The 15339-nt window shown below is 48.8% G+C and overlaps 2 protein-coding genes across 4 annotated transcripts; one reads left to right on the forward strand and one right to left on the reverse strand.

The window, feature by feature from the left end:
- Positions 1-851: 851 nt before the first annotated feature.
- Positions 852-5446, reverse strand: LOC108498029. Of its 3 annotated transcripts, none has more exons than XM_017816279.1 (5): positions 5375-5446; positions 4449-4528; positions 3492-3659; positions 1997-2128; positions 852-1116 (listed from the first exon to the last, which is right to left on the reverse strand). In XM_017816279.1, the coding sequence occupies exons 2-5, from the start codon at positions 4525-4527 to the stop codon at positions 980-982; spliced, it is 516 nt and encodes a 171-aa protein (XP_017671768.1). In that variant the 5' UTR covers position 4528; positions 5375-5446; the 3' UTR covers positions 852-979. The 3 variants fall into 3 exon arrangements, with proteins under 3 accessions (XP_017671768.1, XP_017671769.1, XP_017671767.1); XM_017816280.1 differs by lacking the exon at positions 5375-5446 and adding an exon at positions 5352-5370; XM_017816278.1 differs by lacking the exon at positions 5375-5446 and adding an exon at positions 5326-5344.
- Positions 5447-6395: 949 nt separating this feature from the next.
- EMC8 (ER membrane protein complex subunit 8) lies at positions 6396-14137 on the forward strand. Its single transcript, XM_017816281.1, has 5 exons — positions 6396-6664; positions 10934-11010; positions 12557-12626; positions 13109-13203; positions 13469-14137. The coding sequence occupies exons 1-5, from the start codon at positions 6467-6469 to the stop codon at positions 13626-13628; spliced, it is 600 nt and encodes a 199-aa protein (XP_017671770.1). The 5' UTR covers positions 6396-6466; the 3' UTR covers positions 13629-14137.
- The last annotated feature ends 1202 nt before the right edge of the window (positions 14138-15339 follow it).

A 15339-nucleotide genomic window follows, 5' to 3' on the forward strand; every position in this document is an offset into this window, starting at 1 on the left:
CACAAGCCCTGCATTCAGTGGGATTTCTCTTCCAGTTATGCCAATTGCTCCCGGTCACAGGGATGAGCAGAATTCAGAATAAGGCCTGGAAAACCAGAGTGTGGCACGAGCAATGTGCAGCTGATGGAACACTTTGGATGAGCCCATCTTCCCTTCCCTCTGGGAACAGGGATGAGAAGAGCTGTAAAGCAACACTGCAACTCCAGCATATGCTTCAAAACATCTATTTTCCAGGCAGTAACACCTGGCAGTTCACTGTCCCCCTCCCACATCTGTGCCACCAGCCTGCCAGAGGCAGCTGTGTGGAGAGCAGGGAAGAGCAAATCACAGGCACAGCAAACACTCCTGCAGCCATCACCAGCCTGGGATTCTGTCACCTCGGACCACCCCTCTCAGCACCCCAGAGACAAATTTATCACCTAAGGGATTTTTCAGGTGTAAGAAGGGGAGCTCATTGCTTAACTCCAACCAGTTTATCACACCTTAAAAACCTTCCCCAGATTTCTGAGTGGAAGGAAAAGGCTGGCCAAGAAGTGGCTGAGACCCCACACAGCTCCTAAACACATTCACAGACTTAAAACCACATCAGGTTTCCTGATGGAGGCTTCCAGTCATCGGGAAAAGAGCAAAGTGAAGGCAAAGCTTGCTTTAGTCTTCAGAGGGGAGTTTTTAAACCAAGAACCTGCACAATCCAGGGGACACCAGCTTAGCTGAAGGGAGAAATTTGGCAGCAGCTTTCTTAGCCCTGAAAACATCAAGCCAGGAACTTTGCTCAGACCACAGTGTTTAATAAAACCTCTGAAGTGGTCCCACCCCAACAAACACATCCAGAAACCAGTAACAGGCAACTCTCAAGTTAACCAGACATTTATTAGCATTTCTGTAGGTGGAGAGGGTGTTCCAGTACACAAGCAACGAGGTCACGCACAGGTGATGGAATCGTTTCATATTCAAGCAGAGCAGGTTCCACTGAGTTGCTTTATTTCTTCCATTCGTTCTTGTCAAAATCCCACTGGGCTGAGATGCCCTCCACGGGGTTAACCCTCATGTCCAACATCCTCTTGGTCTGCGCCGACAGCCACTCCTCGGAGAAGGTGTGCGGGATGGGGCCGTACACTGCAGGGTGGGATTGGATGGAATTATATTGTGATGCCAAATCAGCAAGTTGGGAACCGAGGGACAAATGTCACTAACAAAAAGTTTTTTTTCCCCTGAAGTCATCCCACTGGAGCAGGTTGCCCAGAGAAGCTGTGGCTGCCCCATCCCTGGAAGTGTCCAAGGCCAGGCTGGATGGGGTTTGGAGCAACCTGATCTAGTGGAAGGTGTCCCTGCCCATGGCAGGGGGTGGAACTGGATGCACTTTATGGTCCCTCCCAACCCAAACCATTCCATGATTCTCTGATCTGTTCAAACCTACGCTCCTTACATCCAGTTTCTGGTGCATCCAGCTCAGACCACATTCCCACACAGATTCTCTAGCGGTTTCCTTCATCAGTAAAGGCTTGTACAAGATAACAGCTTCCTGCTTTCCGTTTCTTGGGAGCCTCAAGGCAGGGAGCAGCTCCTTTAACTGCTGCTCTGCCTCACGGCAGCTGGAGGCTCCCTCGAGGTCAGATCCTGAGCTGGGAAAGCAGCCAAACATGGCAGAAACCCAAATGCTCACTACCAAGGCAGCAATAAGCTTTTCCGACAGCAGAGAGGGGAAGCTCTGGGATCAGGAGTATCACCACTCATTCCCCTCCATTTCCTCTCCTCCCAAAGCTCCACTACCTTTCCATGACTTAGCTTCCTGAATATTTATGCAACAAACCCACTGACTCCATAAACTTACAACTCCAGGACAGTTTTCAGGGACTTACAAACAGCTCCTGCTGGGAGGTCACAGTTATGGCTCTTCCACACACCATCCTGACCCCACAAAGAAGCTTATGGGAATTCTCTAATGTTCCATTAGGGATCATAAACTGATCCAGCTCTCCACTAAAGGGTTACTTACTGAAGTTCTTCTGCCAGATGAGGATGACACCAGTGAGGCCGAGGAAGAAAAACACTGCACCCAGGACAGTCTTCCACTCGTTTGTTCCTTTGTTCATCTCTGCATAGGTCTCGTTGAATTTCATACGATACACTGCCAAAAAAAGCCAAAATATCATCTCTTGTAACTTTTCCTGTGTTTTGCAGGTGACAGGGAACCCTCCAGAGGGAGGTGACCGAGGCCTGAGGCTGCCCAAAAGGAGGTGGATGTTGAATTAGGCTCGGAATCAGCTGCCCTCTCCCACAGCAAGACCAATGAGTTGGGTTTCACCCTCCCCACCTGTTCCCACCCCCACATCAATGTGAAGTCTTCATTTTATAGACTATCATAAAGTTGTGCAAAAGTTGCAGAATAGACCTGAAAGGAGGAGAAATTGAGCTCTCCTTCCTCCTCTCCAATTCCCAGTTATCCCAGAACTTCCTAGCACAAATAATTCCAACAGGAATGTTTCTATCTCAAAAACCTTCCCCACTCTGCCACTAAGGATTTTAAAACCCAAAGCAATATAAGATTTGGAGAGTGCTTAGGAACATCTGAGCAGTTCCTCAAAGGGTTTTAAACCTTTGACACCTGTTCACAGACCAGGTTCTCACTTCATACCACGGCAGCAGTTAGAAAAAATGAGGCAGTTTTATTTGCAAGTCAAAACACCCACTCAGGGCTTTAATTAGCTGGAATTTGGTTAATGTAAAAGTCAGTGGTCATTAACATTCAAATACATATCTGAGCTGAGGGGCTCATTTCCCTCAGCTGGACTAACAATGGCATATTGTAATGAAGAGATTTTGTCTGGCTTGTTGAAAGCAGATGGGAATCAAGAAACAAATACAATTACTATTTGTTTTCTGGAAGAGGAACTGCTGGATGTGACCTCAGGTCCAGAACAGACATCACAGCAAGTGCATTTCATGTTCTGAAACAGCACCAAGGACCTTGGGAACACAAACCACAGCCACCAACATGATCAGAGGGATGAAGCACCTCTTCTTCAAGGAAAGGCTCAAAGAATTGGGATTGTTCGGCTTGGAAGCAAAGGGTTAGGGGTGATCTAATTGTGGCTTCCCAGTGCGTGAAGGGACTACAAGAAACATGGATGGGCACTTTGGACAAAGGCCTGGAGGGACAGGACAAGGGGGAATGACTTCCAACGTCAGAGAGCAGGGTTAGATGTGATATTGGGAGAAATTCTTCCCTGTGAGGGTGGTGAGGCCCTGGCACAGGTTGCCCAGAAAAGCTGTGGCTGCCCCATCCCTGGGAGTGTGCAAGGCCAGGCTGGACAGGGCTTGGAACAACCTGGTCTACTGGAAGGTGTCCCTGTCCATGGCAGGGTTGGGACAAGAAGAACTTTAAGGTCCCTTCCAGCCCAAACCATTCCATGATTCCATGACAGTGAACATGCAGCAGAGGAGATTGTGTCGTTGCCACTGTCAGGTCACTTAGAGCCCCCCAAACCTACGTTCCACTTTCTCATCAATGGACAGGGCGGTCCACGAGGCCTTTTCCTTCTCCTTCAGTGCCTTCTGCTGCGCTGAGAGGTCCCTCACGAAGGCCACCTCAGGCAGGGGCACGTCCCGACGGTCCACATAGGCTGGGAGGGTGAAATCCTCTGCTTTTGCAACACCAGCTGGGGGGGGTAAGAGAGAAGAGACACCAATCAAACTCCTGCACAACACCTCTTACGGGTTACAACACAAAAACCCAACAGCTCAGACAAAAAGGTGAGGCCAGTTAAGGAATCCAGATGAAGCACTTAAAATGGGAGCTATTTTAAGAGCATAAGAACAGAATCACAGACTGCTTTGGGCTGGAAGGGACCTTAAAGCCCATCCAGTTCCAAAACCCAGCCATGGGCAGAGAAACCTTCCACTAGCCCAGGTTGCTCCAAGCCCTGTCCAACCTGGCCTTGGACATGTCCAGGGATGGGGCAGCCACAGCTTCTCTGGGCAACCTGTGCCAGGGCCTCACCACCCTCACAGGGAAGGATTCCTTCCCAATATCCCATCTAATACCAGGAGAAATTTCTTCCTAGAAAGGGCTGCCAGGCCTTGGAAGGGGCTGCCCAGGGAGGTGGTGGAATCTCCATCCCTAGAGGTGTCCAAGGAAGGCCTGGACATGGCACTCAGTGCTCTGGGCTGGGTGACAAGGTGAGGATCGGTCACAGGTTGGACTCGATGATCCCAGAGCCCTTTTCTACTCCCAATGATTCCTTGATTCTGTGATTCCTGCTGCCTCCCCAGCAGCACTTCTGCACTGCCAGCCATGGCACTGCCCACTCCCATCTCCTGTTCCAGCCTCCCCAATCCCCCTCCTCCCCAGTCCTGCCTTTTCCCAGACCCCCAGAGCAGCTGTTTGTGCCCCTGCTCTGCAGGACTGGGTTTGCTGCCCTCACCATCCCCAGGACAGTGTCACCCACCGTGTCCATGAGCTCTCAGGCACAGGGAGGTGCAGATGGACCTCCTCCCAACAAGGCTGAAGGCTCTGGAAGCCAACATCCTGCAGCAAGAAGAGCACCAGGTCAGGCGCAGACAGGGCAATGGACCAAGGGGAAATAACAACATTTTCCAATAGTTTATATACAAAAATAGCTGGCCTAGGGGCTTCCTGCCCCTTCTCCAAAGAGCAGCACAGCACTCTATGGTTTTCAGGGACATTCCCCCACTATAAGATGAGCCTTTCCGTCCTTGTTGCTTCCCAGAGCTTCCTGCACTCAAATCCGAAGTTATTTCCTTGTTTCCAGGGATATTCCCCCACGTAATTTACTTGGATGAGTCTTTCTCTCCCTGCACTCGAACCCAAGGACACTCCCTTGTCCAAACTACCCTTCTAAGACATTTCAATTCCCAAACAAACCGTTCCTGGGCAGATTCCAGGAGCCACAAGCGAGCTGAGGGCAAGCACATCCCACACTCGTTGCGGCAATCGCTGATCGGGGAGCGATCCCGGCACATCCCCGGGCAGGGCGGGCACACAGATAACGGATCCCACACCCACACGGCGCTCGGGTTCTCCCCGCGGCCCCAGCCCAGCACAAACTCCCCCAAGCCTCCAGGAGGCCCCGCCGCCCGCCCTAACCTTGCCCCCCCCAGTGTCACCTCAGACCCGCCCGACATGTCGCGACAACGGCGATATGACGGCACTGACACACTGAGACCCCTTGGGGGGGGCGGCCACAGTGCTCTTCCCTCACACCGCCCCCCCACCGCCCCCCCGCCGCCCCCCAATCAGCGCTGCCCCGCCCGCCCTCCCGCTGGCCCGGGGGTGGATGGGGATGGCGGAGGGGTGCCCTGCACCTTCCCAGCCCCCGCCCGGCCCTTTCCTGGCCCGTCCCGGCCCCACGACCTGGCGACCGTCCTCTACCGCGGGTGGAACCGGAAGGAGCCGCGGCCGGAAGCGCGGGGCACGCCGGGAGGTCAGGCAGAGAGGGAGCTGGGACGGAGCGTCCGCGCGCGGGGGCTGACGGGATGCGGGCGGACCGCCCGTGGGGGTTTTTCACAGAATCCCAGAATCCCAGCATCGCTGAGGGTGGAGAAGAGCTCTGGGATTATGGAGTCTAACCTGTGACCAATCCCCGCCTTGTCACCCAGCCCAGAGCACTGAGTGCCACGTCCAGGCCTTCCTTGGACACCTCCAGGGACGGGGACTCCACCACCTCCCTGGGCAGCCCCTTCCAATGCCTGACTACCCTCTCCGGGAAGAAATTCCTCCTAATGTCCAACTGAACCTCCCCTGGCGCAACTTGAGGCCGTTTCCTCTTGTCCTGTCCCTAGTTCCCCGGGAGCAGAGCCTGACCCCCACCTGGCTCCAGTCTCCTGTCAGAGAGCGAGAAGGTCCCCCCTGAGACTCCTTTTCTCCAGGCTGACCCCCCCAGCTCCCTCAGCCGCTCCTGGTGCTCCAGACCCTTCCCCAGCTTCATTCCCTTCTCTGGACACGCTCCAGCCCATCAGTGTCTGTCCTTGATGGGCTCAGAATTAGACACACCAGCGCCCAGCACAGGGGGACAGTCCCTGCCCTGGCCTTGTGCCCACAGTGGGGCTGGAACAGCCCGGGTGCCACCGGCCCGAGCCCACCTGGGCACACCTGGGCTCCTGCCCAGACGCTGTAACCAGCACCCACGGCTCCTCTTCCCCTCATTTTCCAACCCCCTGCCCAGCCCGGGCTGTGCCGTGCCCCCGGGGTGTGTCCGTGCTGACCCTCACAGGGACAGGCGCGGCCCCCGGAGCCGCGTCCCGCAGCCCCCACCCCGCGGCTCCAGCCCCGTTCCGTGCCCCGGAACAGCCACAATCCGCCCCAAAATCGCTGTCGTAAGAGCCGGCGGTGCTTGGCGGCGCTTTGCCGACACTCGGCGGCGCTTGGAGGCGGGCGGGGAGCGGCGTGGCCGGGCCGGGGCAGGTCCCGGGGCGGGTCCCGGTGCCGGGACAGGGTCGGGGCAGGATGAAGTTGACCACCCAGGCGTACTGCAAGATGGTCCTGCACGGCGCCAAGTACCCGCACTGCGCCGTGAACGGGCTGCTGGTGGCCGAGCGCCCGCCGGCCCCGCGCCCGACGCAGCCCGCGCTGTTCGTGGATTGCATCCCGCTTTTCCACGGGACGCTGGCGCTCGCCCCCATGCTGGAAGTGGCCCTGACCCTGGTGAGGTGGTCCCGCAGCGGTGGGGCAGGTTTGGGGAGGAGTCCTGGGACGGAGGGATGGGGGTGATGGGGAGGCAATGGCCGAACTCCGGGTGTTTGCGCTTGGAATGCCTGGAGCTCCAGCATCGGAGGGATGTGGAGCTGCTGGAGCGAGTCCAGAGGAGGCCACGGAGATGCTCCGAGGGCTGGAGCCCCTCTGCTCTGTTTCCAGACTGGGTGAACTGGGAGCGTTCAGCTGGAGAAGAGGAGACTCCAGGGAGACCTTAGAGCTCCTACCAGGGCCTAAAGGGGCTCCAGGAGAGATGGAGAGGGACTTTGGACAAGGACCTGGAGGGACAGGACAAGGGGGAACGGCTTTCCACTGGAAGAGGCAGGGTTAGATGCGATATTGGGAAGGAATTCTTCCCTGTGAGGGTGGTGAGGCCCTGGCACAGGTTGCTCAGAGAAGCTGTGGCTACCCTATCCCTGGAAGTGTCCAAGGCCAGATTGGACAGGGCTTGGAGCAACCTGGGCTAGTGGAAGGTGTCCCTGCCCATGGCAGGGGGTGGAACTCAATCATCTTTAAGATTTTTTCCAACCCAAACCACTCCATGATTCCATGATTATGAGCAGGAGAAAATCCATCCCTTTTTAATATCTGTAAAACTTAACTAATTTCTGATTCCTCCAGACTCATTGGCTTTAATGTTCCCCTCACTTTGTATCTCTTTTTCATCCAAAAGTAGATTTATTTGTAAATAACTTCCAGTTATTTGTACCTAAATTCCATTTATTTGTAACTAAATTCCAGTTTTCTCCAGCTGAGATGATGCCATGGGAATGTTGACATCTTTTGAAGCCTGGAAATGATGAAATGCAGCCAGAGCAGATGAAATGAGCCTGAGCCCTGACCATTCAGTTTTTCCGTGAAACACACAAAATTTCTCATTTAAAATATATTTACAGCAGTGAAACAGTGTGGGAGGGGCACAGCACTGTGTGCTGCTAGTGTCATTGCTTTCTGAGTACAATTTTCCTCTTGTTACTGCTTGGGAAAATGGAATAATCCTGTTTATAATTGCCTTAATGTGGGCAGGGCTTGATTTTTTACCTTTTAGAGTGGCAGTAACTTGTTTTTCCTCTGTGAATGAGTAAGTGGAAGTTGCTAGCAAAGTGTAGAATAATGTATATAATAAAGTATGTGTAGACTTTTCATTAAATTCGGATTAAATGCCTTTCTACAAGATTTGTGGCAGTGAATTTTTGTAAGCTTTTGGCCTTCAGTGTATTTTTCTAGTGTAGATCTTGCTGCAGGATCAGATTATTAGGAAACAAATCTTGTTTCTTGTGACATCTGAAAGGTCTTGCCACATCTACAGCAAGAAAACTCTTCTGGAACCAAAGAAATGGCATCATTTTACTTACTTATTTTCAGTTTTTGGTACAGAAAGGTAAAGACTGGGAATCCCTGGCATTTCCCACATCAATTAGGATTTGCTGTGTGGTTCACAGCCACGTTTGTTGCCTCCTGTGATCATTGGCAGCTTCAGAACAGAGGTTTGACAAGAGCCCAGGGTCCTTTACTCCTCTTCTGGGTTTAAACAAAAGCAAAGATGTCAATAAACACTGTCAGAGCAGTTATGAAAATTGGATTTTATCGTGGTATGGTTTGAAAGGAGGCACTTGATATCTTCTGTACCACCTAACGTGTGGTTACTGAATGAATCAGTGAGATCAGTGTGGTTAAAGTCACTGTTTGTAGCAAAACACCTCTGTTTCTAAAGGATTTGACAGGATTTAATGGGATCTGTTTCTCTTCCAGTTCAATTACTGCTGATTCTTGGTCAAACCTGTGGCCTGCTCATACGTGGGAGGGTTTTCCATAACCAGCCCCACGAGTTTTCACCTCCTTGTCTCTGACCTGAGTCATCCCAGAATGTTAAATGGGAGCAGTAATGCCCAGATTTAATCTGAAAAGAGAGGATTCACTTCCCAATGGGTTTGTCCATGTGGTGACTCCTGAAATGTACAAGGAATCAACAAAACCCATACAAATAAACAAACATGAAGCTGTGTCGGGCAGGGTTAGGTTGGATATCAGGGAAAGGTTCTTCCCCCAGAGGGTGGTGGGGCACTGAACAGGCTCCCCAGGACAGTGGTCACGGCCCCAAGGCTGACAGGGCTCAAGGAACGTTTGGACAGTGCTCTCAGGGACATGGTAGGATTTTGGGGTGTCCTGTGCAAGGCCAGGAGTTGGATTTCATCCTTGAGGGTCCCTCCCAACTCAGTATATTCCGTGATTCCAGCTGGGCTGGAGGTTTGTAGCTCCGGAGACGCGCGTTTAATTTGCACTTTGGCACTTTGAGATCCCTTTCGAGAGCAGAGTCATTAAGAAAAAGTGAATTAAGTTTCACGTGGGGTTTCTCTCTGTCTTTGAATTTCTCAGGTAATTGATGTGGTTTTGCAACCACATCTCAAAAAAAAAAAAAACAACCAACCCAGAAACCAAGGAGCACTTCCCTCTCTCCCTCTGCCTGAAACAGCACTCAGGTGGCAGCAGGTCCTCCTTCTTCTCCTCCTCCTGCTTCTCCTCCTCCTCTTCCTCTTCCCAGGGCTCTTCCAAACCCCCAGGCACCTGCAGCAAAGCAGAACACAGGTCCCTTTGGATTTTTCCAGGGTGACAAGTTCCATATGGAAGCGAGATCCTGTTTGTCCCCAGTCACTTGCCCTTGGCTGAGCTGGACATGACTAAAAATATCAGGAGCTAATTGATGCTGAGGAAACCTGTGGTGACAGTGCTTAGAGAGAGTTTGGAAATTGCAGCTGGAAACAGCTTTCATTCCTAAAAGATATTTTTATTTTTTTTTTTTTTTACACAGAAGTAATTTTTAATTGCTGGTTAGAGAACTGAGAACTTAAAATCATTCTCTCATTTTTTTTCTTTTTAAGACAGAACAAAAATGGATTTTAAACCAAGTTTTTTAATTTTTAAATTGATGGACCTTTATTATTATTATTATTATTATTATTATTAGTTTTAGTGTCTGGCTTTGGGCTCTAATGCCAAGCTTTCAAGCCACTAACAATTAAAACCAGAGTCCTAAGCCCTCGAAATGGGTTTGTAACTGAAACAGCAGTTGGCCCTCAACTCTAGCAGGGCCACACAGCCTCTTTTTTTTATCACTTAAATCCATGTCATCCTTTGGATTATTCACATGGCTGGTTTGTTTGTTTGTTTGTGCAGTCTAATACTATAATTATTGCTGAAAATGAGATTGATTTGACTTCCAGGATGCGACAGGTCAGTAGCAGATGTATTTTTGGACTCCATTTTAATAGAGCTGTGGAGGGTTTTTTGAGGCCGTGCTCTCCAGGGACTGCAAAGGAAAATTCGAGCTGTTCTCTCCACTTCTGTCTTTCAGGGCTCTGTATTCTGCTGACTTGATATCCTCAATTCTGAGGAGAAACATCATATATAGAGAGAGATATTTTCAAAGCACGACAGACTCAGCAGGAGGAATTCAGGTCCAGTTTAAAACAGGAAGAAGAGCAGTGTTGGAACTCGCTTGAAAAGAAACAACCAACAACAAAACTGCTTCAACTTTTGTACTTCTGTAAATCAAAAGCCATATAAATTGTGTGCAAAAAAATACATATGTTTAAGCATTTACATACAGATGTTAAATTAGGAAGAACTCTCAAAGGAAAACATTCTTATCTCAAAAGCTTTCTTGTGACAGAGTGGGTTGAAAAAATGGGAAATGGGACAAATTTCAAGCTTTATTTTCTAATGAAGGCCAAAAATACTTGCATTTTAACCTAGAAATGTTACATTAGAAGTAAAATGTGCAAGCTCCTTCTGAAATGACAGGGAAATCACACTTCCATGCTGTGAACGTGCTCTGAAGTCTCTGTGTCAGGTGAACACCGACAGACAATCGCCCCAACCATCAGTGGGTGAGACCCAAAATCCTCTCCCAGGCAGTGTTTAATAGTCCTGTCACTCGAATTTAGGCCAGGCTTTGACTGAGATCACTTCTTGCTCTTTTGCTCCATTTGGTTAATGTTTTCCATCATTCTCCAAATGCTCAATTGGGTTCCTCTGTTCCAGTTAAATCAGCCAAACTGTGCGTGAGCACACACATAAAGAGACATAAATATGTAGATATTTAAAGATGTAGCGATGCTTCCTTGCTGTTTTATTTGCAGGACGGACACGTGAGATTTCCTTAATTCTGGAGAGTTTTTTCCTGATTTTTCCTGGGTTTAATTGTTCCCATTGCTTTTCCAGATTGACTCCTGGTGCAAGGAGAACAGCTACGTGATAGCTGGATATTACCAGGCGAACGAACGCGTGAAAGATGCCAGGTGTGTTGGTGCAATATTTCCTTCTGTTTGCTCTTTTAGGTTGTACTTTGGACTCTGCCAGCAAAAATCATCCACATAAATCAGGCGCGTTGATTAACTTTGACAACTGTCATCTGGTTCCACATTGTCTCCCTGGTGCTGGGGGATGTGGCCTTTGTTCAGGTGCAGAAACTCCAGGCTTTCCAGAATCCCTCCTCTTCGGTGGATACTATAAAAGGCCAGGCTTTGAACGACTGCCAGCCAGTTTAATTGCAGTTGTCAGGGAAATAGCCAAAATTTGTAGCGTGTTTGCTTGTGCAGTACAGATCTTGTAAACTCTGAGTATCTTATGGAAAGTCAGAAGTGACCTAATTCTTTCTAAACTACTTAATTATCTCTGAGTTTTATTGAAGGCATTTTTTATGTGGAAAGGGATGCTCTTGAAGTGGAAGATGATGTCAGTGGCGCAGTGATATCTCTTATTTATCACTTATTTTCCCCAGGTTTAGTAATTTGTTTCCCTGCTGGCTGACTCAGAGTACCCAATAAGCAGTAAAGGACCTTCCTGTGAAGCCACAATTTAGTTTCAGATCTGCATATCACGTGTTTTCCCCTCTGTCTATTAGACAAATCCAGTATTGGGACTACTGAGATCATACTTACATTTAAAATAAATAAGAACAGCTTGTTTAAAGTATCATGCCATGTTCCCTGGAAGTGTTCAAGGCCAGGTTGGATGGGGCTTGGAGCAACCTGATCTACTGGAAGGTGTCCCTGCCCATGGCAGGAACTGGATGATCTTTAAGATCTTTTCCAACCCAAACCATCCCGTGATTCTCTGATTCCAGTTATTTGTTAATGTATATTCAGACTCAGGTGTGTTTTTTAAGTAACACTTGTGACTTCTAAGGTATCTAACAGGGATAAAGGCGTTATTAGTCCTTTCCTTACAAGGGAAGTAACTGCTGGAGACATTTTTAAGGGGAAGATACAGTTTGTTCTATTTGAGGTTTGAATAAATGGCACAGGCTTGATGTTTTTTTTAAACTCCGGTTTAATTTCTGGATGTAACTGGGACCACATAGAGATTGTCACTGGCACCACTGGCACCACATAGAGATTGTCATCTTTGAATCGTGCTGAAGGTTTCAAAAGATCTTTTTAAAAGATTATCTGATTTTGGTAGAACAACTGGACAGTGAGTTCAAGTGCAGACTGGGGAGAAAACAGTGTTCTTTTTTAAATGGCTGCCAGGGCAGAGCTGGGTGCAGTGTTTGGTCTGGTGGAAGAAGGTAGGAGGCCACAAAACATTGATTCCATGTCATCAGTGGACAATTTGCCATTCCAAACCTGTTGCCTGAGCACAGCTGAGATCTGGACCATGTGCTGCAGAGGGGAGCTGGGCATTTCTTGGCCTCCTTCTATCAGCTGTAGCATCAGCTCTCTATCTTGTTCCTGTTTGTTAGCACGCTGTGACCTTCTCACATCTCTTTGAGCCCGTTTCCTGCTGGTTTCAGCTGGGCTGTCATGGCTCACATAACTCAGTTCCTTTTCCTTTCTGTTGCAGCCCAAACCAGGTTGCAGAGAAAGTGGCCTCCAGGATTGCCGAGGGCTTCACGGACACGGCGCTCATCATGGTAAATCACTTCATTCCCCCTCACCCTCTCTTTATTGTATCCCAACTGTGGTGTTGGACCAACCATGGAAATGCTGGGTTTTGAGTCCTTTAATAAGTAATTCATTTTCTCTTCCCCTCCAAATGCTCTGGGGAAGAGATGCAGTGACCTGTAGCCAGCGAAGTTCAAAGTCTGCAGAGAGACTGTGGTGAGCTCTCTGCCACCTCAGAGGAACTGGAGGCCTGCTCTGCATGTTCAGGCAGCACATTCATGGCTTCAACACCCCTTCTGCAACATAAATTCTTGTCTTTAATGTCACGCTCGGGGCTTTGTCTCCTTGCTGCAGTGGCAAAGGGTGTTGGCAGCTTAAATTTGGCTATGTGAAGGCAGAACAGTGGATGAGTGTAAGGTGCCCTGTTTTTACAAACTGACTTTGGGTTTTATTTCATCTCTTGGGATGCTGAGGAGGAGACTGAGGGGGGTGTTTTTGTGTCACACACCAGGTTGACAACACCAAGTTCACGATGGAGTGTGTGGAGCCTGCCATCCACGTGTACGAGCTGCACGAGAACAAGTGGAGGTGCAAGGACCCGCACATGTGAGTAAACTTGGAGTTCAGTGGCATTTGGGTAGTGACGGGAAACAGGTTGTCTGGGTGATGGCAAAATTTTGTGGATGAGTGACATTGTGGATGTAGCTGACAGTGATTTTAAAGGTGTTTCTTGCTGTAGTGAGAGAGAAGAGCTGGTTCCTGTAGCCAGGCCGTGACCATTCTGCAGTGCGTGGCTTAATTTCCAGAGTGGAGGAGGTGATGGAGATTTCCTTTGTGATTCCTATTTATCCCTGGCTGTTTTACATCCTAGTGATTTTTGTGAAGATTGGACTGAAGCCCAGAGAATCGCTGCCTCTCTCTTGGACAGCAAGTCCTACGAGACACTGGTGGATTTTGACAATCACCTGGATGACATCCGGAACGACTGGACAAACCCAGAGATCAACAAAGCTGTCCTGCACCTGTGTTAGAGGGGCTCCTTCTGACTAATCCACGGGCATTCCCACTATGTACTGAAGAGAGAAAAATGCTATTTTTGAATGTAAATAGAATAATATTCAGTACCTTGTGTGGAAAGCTGACTGATTAAAGGGGAGGGGCACGTCACGTGGCGCAGTGATGTGTCTGTAAGCCATTGAATCTTTTTCGTGAGATTCCTTGGAAGAGATGCCAGCTGTCAGTTCCAGCTGTCCTCGTGGACACCATCCCACTTGTAGTGAATGTTGCTGTTCCTTGGAAACCAGGACTGCTTCTGCTTGGCCCCACTGTCCGTGTGACAAAGTTTTGACTAAGCTTTTCTAATCTTTAGAGAGGTTACTTTTTAATGATTTATGGAAATACCTTTCAAAAAAAAAATCGATGCTGTCCTCAGATGAGAGATTCTTAAGGGCAAAGACATAAAATGTAAGGTGAACGGTTTCTTCTGGCCTGGTTTGGAATTGTAATTCTGTTGGCACAGTAAAATGCAAACTGCTGAGGATGTTCCATGCTCATGTGTCACCTGTTTTGCAGTGCTTTAGCATGACACAGCTACAGAGAGTATTTTAAAGGAGTATTCCCAAATAATATGGTGATTCCTACTCTCCGTGGGCTTGACAACCAGTTATTGCTTGAACATGTTAAACACAAAGTAAATGATTTATAAAAAGCACTGGAAGCATACTAATGAGTTTGAATCTACATTTTCAGTCTACAGATCTCATTTTCCACTGATTCACAAGGTGCATATTTCAATAGGTCCAAAATATATCCCTCTGATATGAAGGCAAGCAAATGGAATCTAAGGAGCCTGGATACAGTGTAGTTCAGCTTCTGCCTTGTCTTTCTCATTAATATTTATTTCCAAGAAGAAGTTTACTGGACAATGAGGCTTTGTATCAGACTAGAACAGCTCTTTGTAAGCCTTGTTGCCTCACTCCTCATGGTTGTTTGCCCAACTGTAGTTAAGCATAGTCTCAATCCTCTGGATTTCCTTCTATTCCTACCCAAAAATGCGTTTACAAGAAAGATCCAAATGTCACCAAATGGTCCACTTCTCTCTAAGCTCCTGCTTTTTCCTTAGTGTTAGAATCACAGGATGGTTTGAGTTGGAAGGGACCTTAAAGATCATATTTCACCCCCTTGCCATGGGCAGAGACAGCTTTCACTAGACCATGTTGCTCCAAGCCCCATCCAACCTGATCTTATTTTAAAACACTGAGAATGGGATTTCCAAAACCTCTTGATCTGCCTCAGCTTCAGGTTCAATAAGCACAAGTTTTGCTCTTGGTCCTGGGGTAAGGCTAAAATGCTGTTTGCAGCAGGGAATAGAACAGGATGCCTCCAGTCAGGTCCTGCTGTGGAGTTCCCTCCAGGTCAGATTCCACTGAGGCAGGAGGTGAGACTGGAGGTTCAGGGAGGAGAGGAAGGTTTGGTTTATCTCCCTGCTCTGCACTAGACAGGTGTGATTAACAAAAGAGATTGGCATGTAGTCAATAACCTTTCCTACGTGTGAGTCAGGCTTGCAGGAGAGGAAAATGTTTTCACTTGTTGAATGAAAACATCTATTTAGCTCACAAACAACGCTATCAACACGTTCCAGTGGCTGTTTCACTTCACATCTATAGGAAAAGATATCCTGGGAGCAGGCTCTGCAAACCACCCAGGCTGCAGGAACAGGGCTGCTGTTGTACTTTGTACAAA

The sequence above is a fragment of the Lepidothrix coronata genome, unplaced genomic scaffold, assembly GCF_001604755.1.
Source record: "Lepidothrix coronata isolate B3197 unplaced genomic scaffold, Lepidothrix_coronata-1.0 Scaffold54, whole genome shotgun sequence".
Classification (NCBI taxonomy): domain Eukaryota; kingdom Metazoa; phylum Chordata; class Aves; order Passeriformes; family Pipridae; genus Lepidothrix; species Lepidothrix coronata.

Excerpts from the sequence above, each read along its gene's own strand:
- LOC108498029 (XM_017816279.1), bottom strand. The coding sequence starts at position 4,527 with ATGTTGGCTTCCAGAGCCTTCAGCCTTGTTGGGAGGAGGTCCATCTGC. Across the intron at positions 3,660-4,448 it reads CCTGAGAGCTCATGGACACG|CTGGTGTTGCAAAAGCAGAG; the intron begins GTGGGTGACACT and ends TACCCCCCCCAG. Across the intron at positions 1,117-1,996 it reads CATCTGGCAGAAGAACTTCA|TGTACGGCCCCATCCCGCAC; the intron begins GTAAGTAACCCT and ends CCCACCCTGCAG.
- EMC8 (XM_017816281.1), top strand. The coding sequence starts at position 6,467 with ATGAAGTTGACCACCCAGGCGTACTGCAAGATGGTCCTGCACGGCGCC. Across the intron at positions 6,665-10,933 it reads TGGAAGTGGCCCTGACCCTG|ATTGACTCCTGGTGCAAGGA; the intron begins GTGAGGTGGTCC and ends TTGCTTTTCCAG. Across the intron at positions 13,204-13,468 it reads AGGTGCAAGGACCCGCACAT|TGATTTTTGTGAAGATTGGA; the intron begins GTGAGTAAACTT and ends TTTACATCCTAG.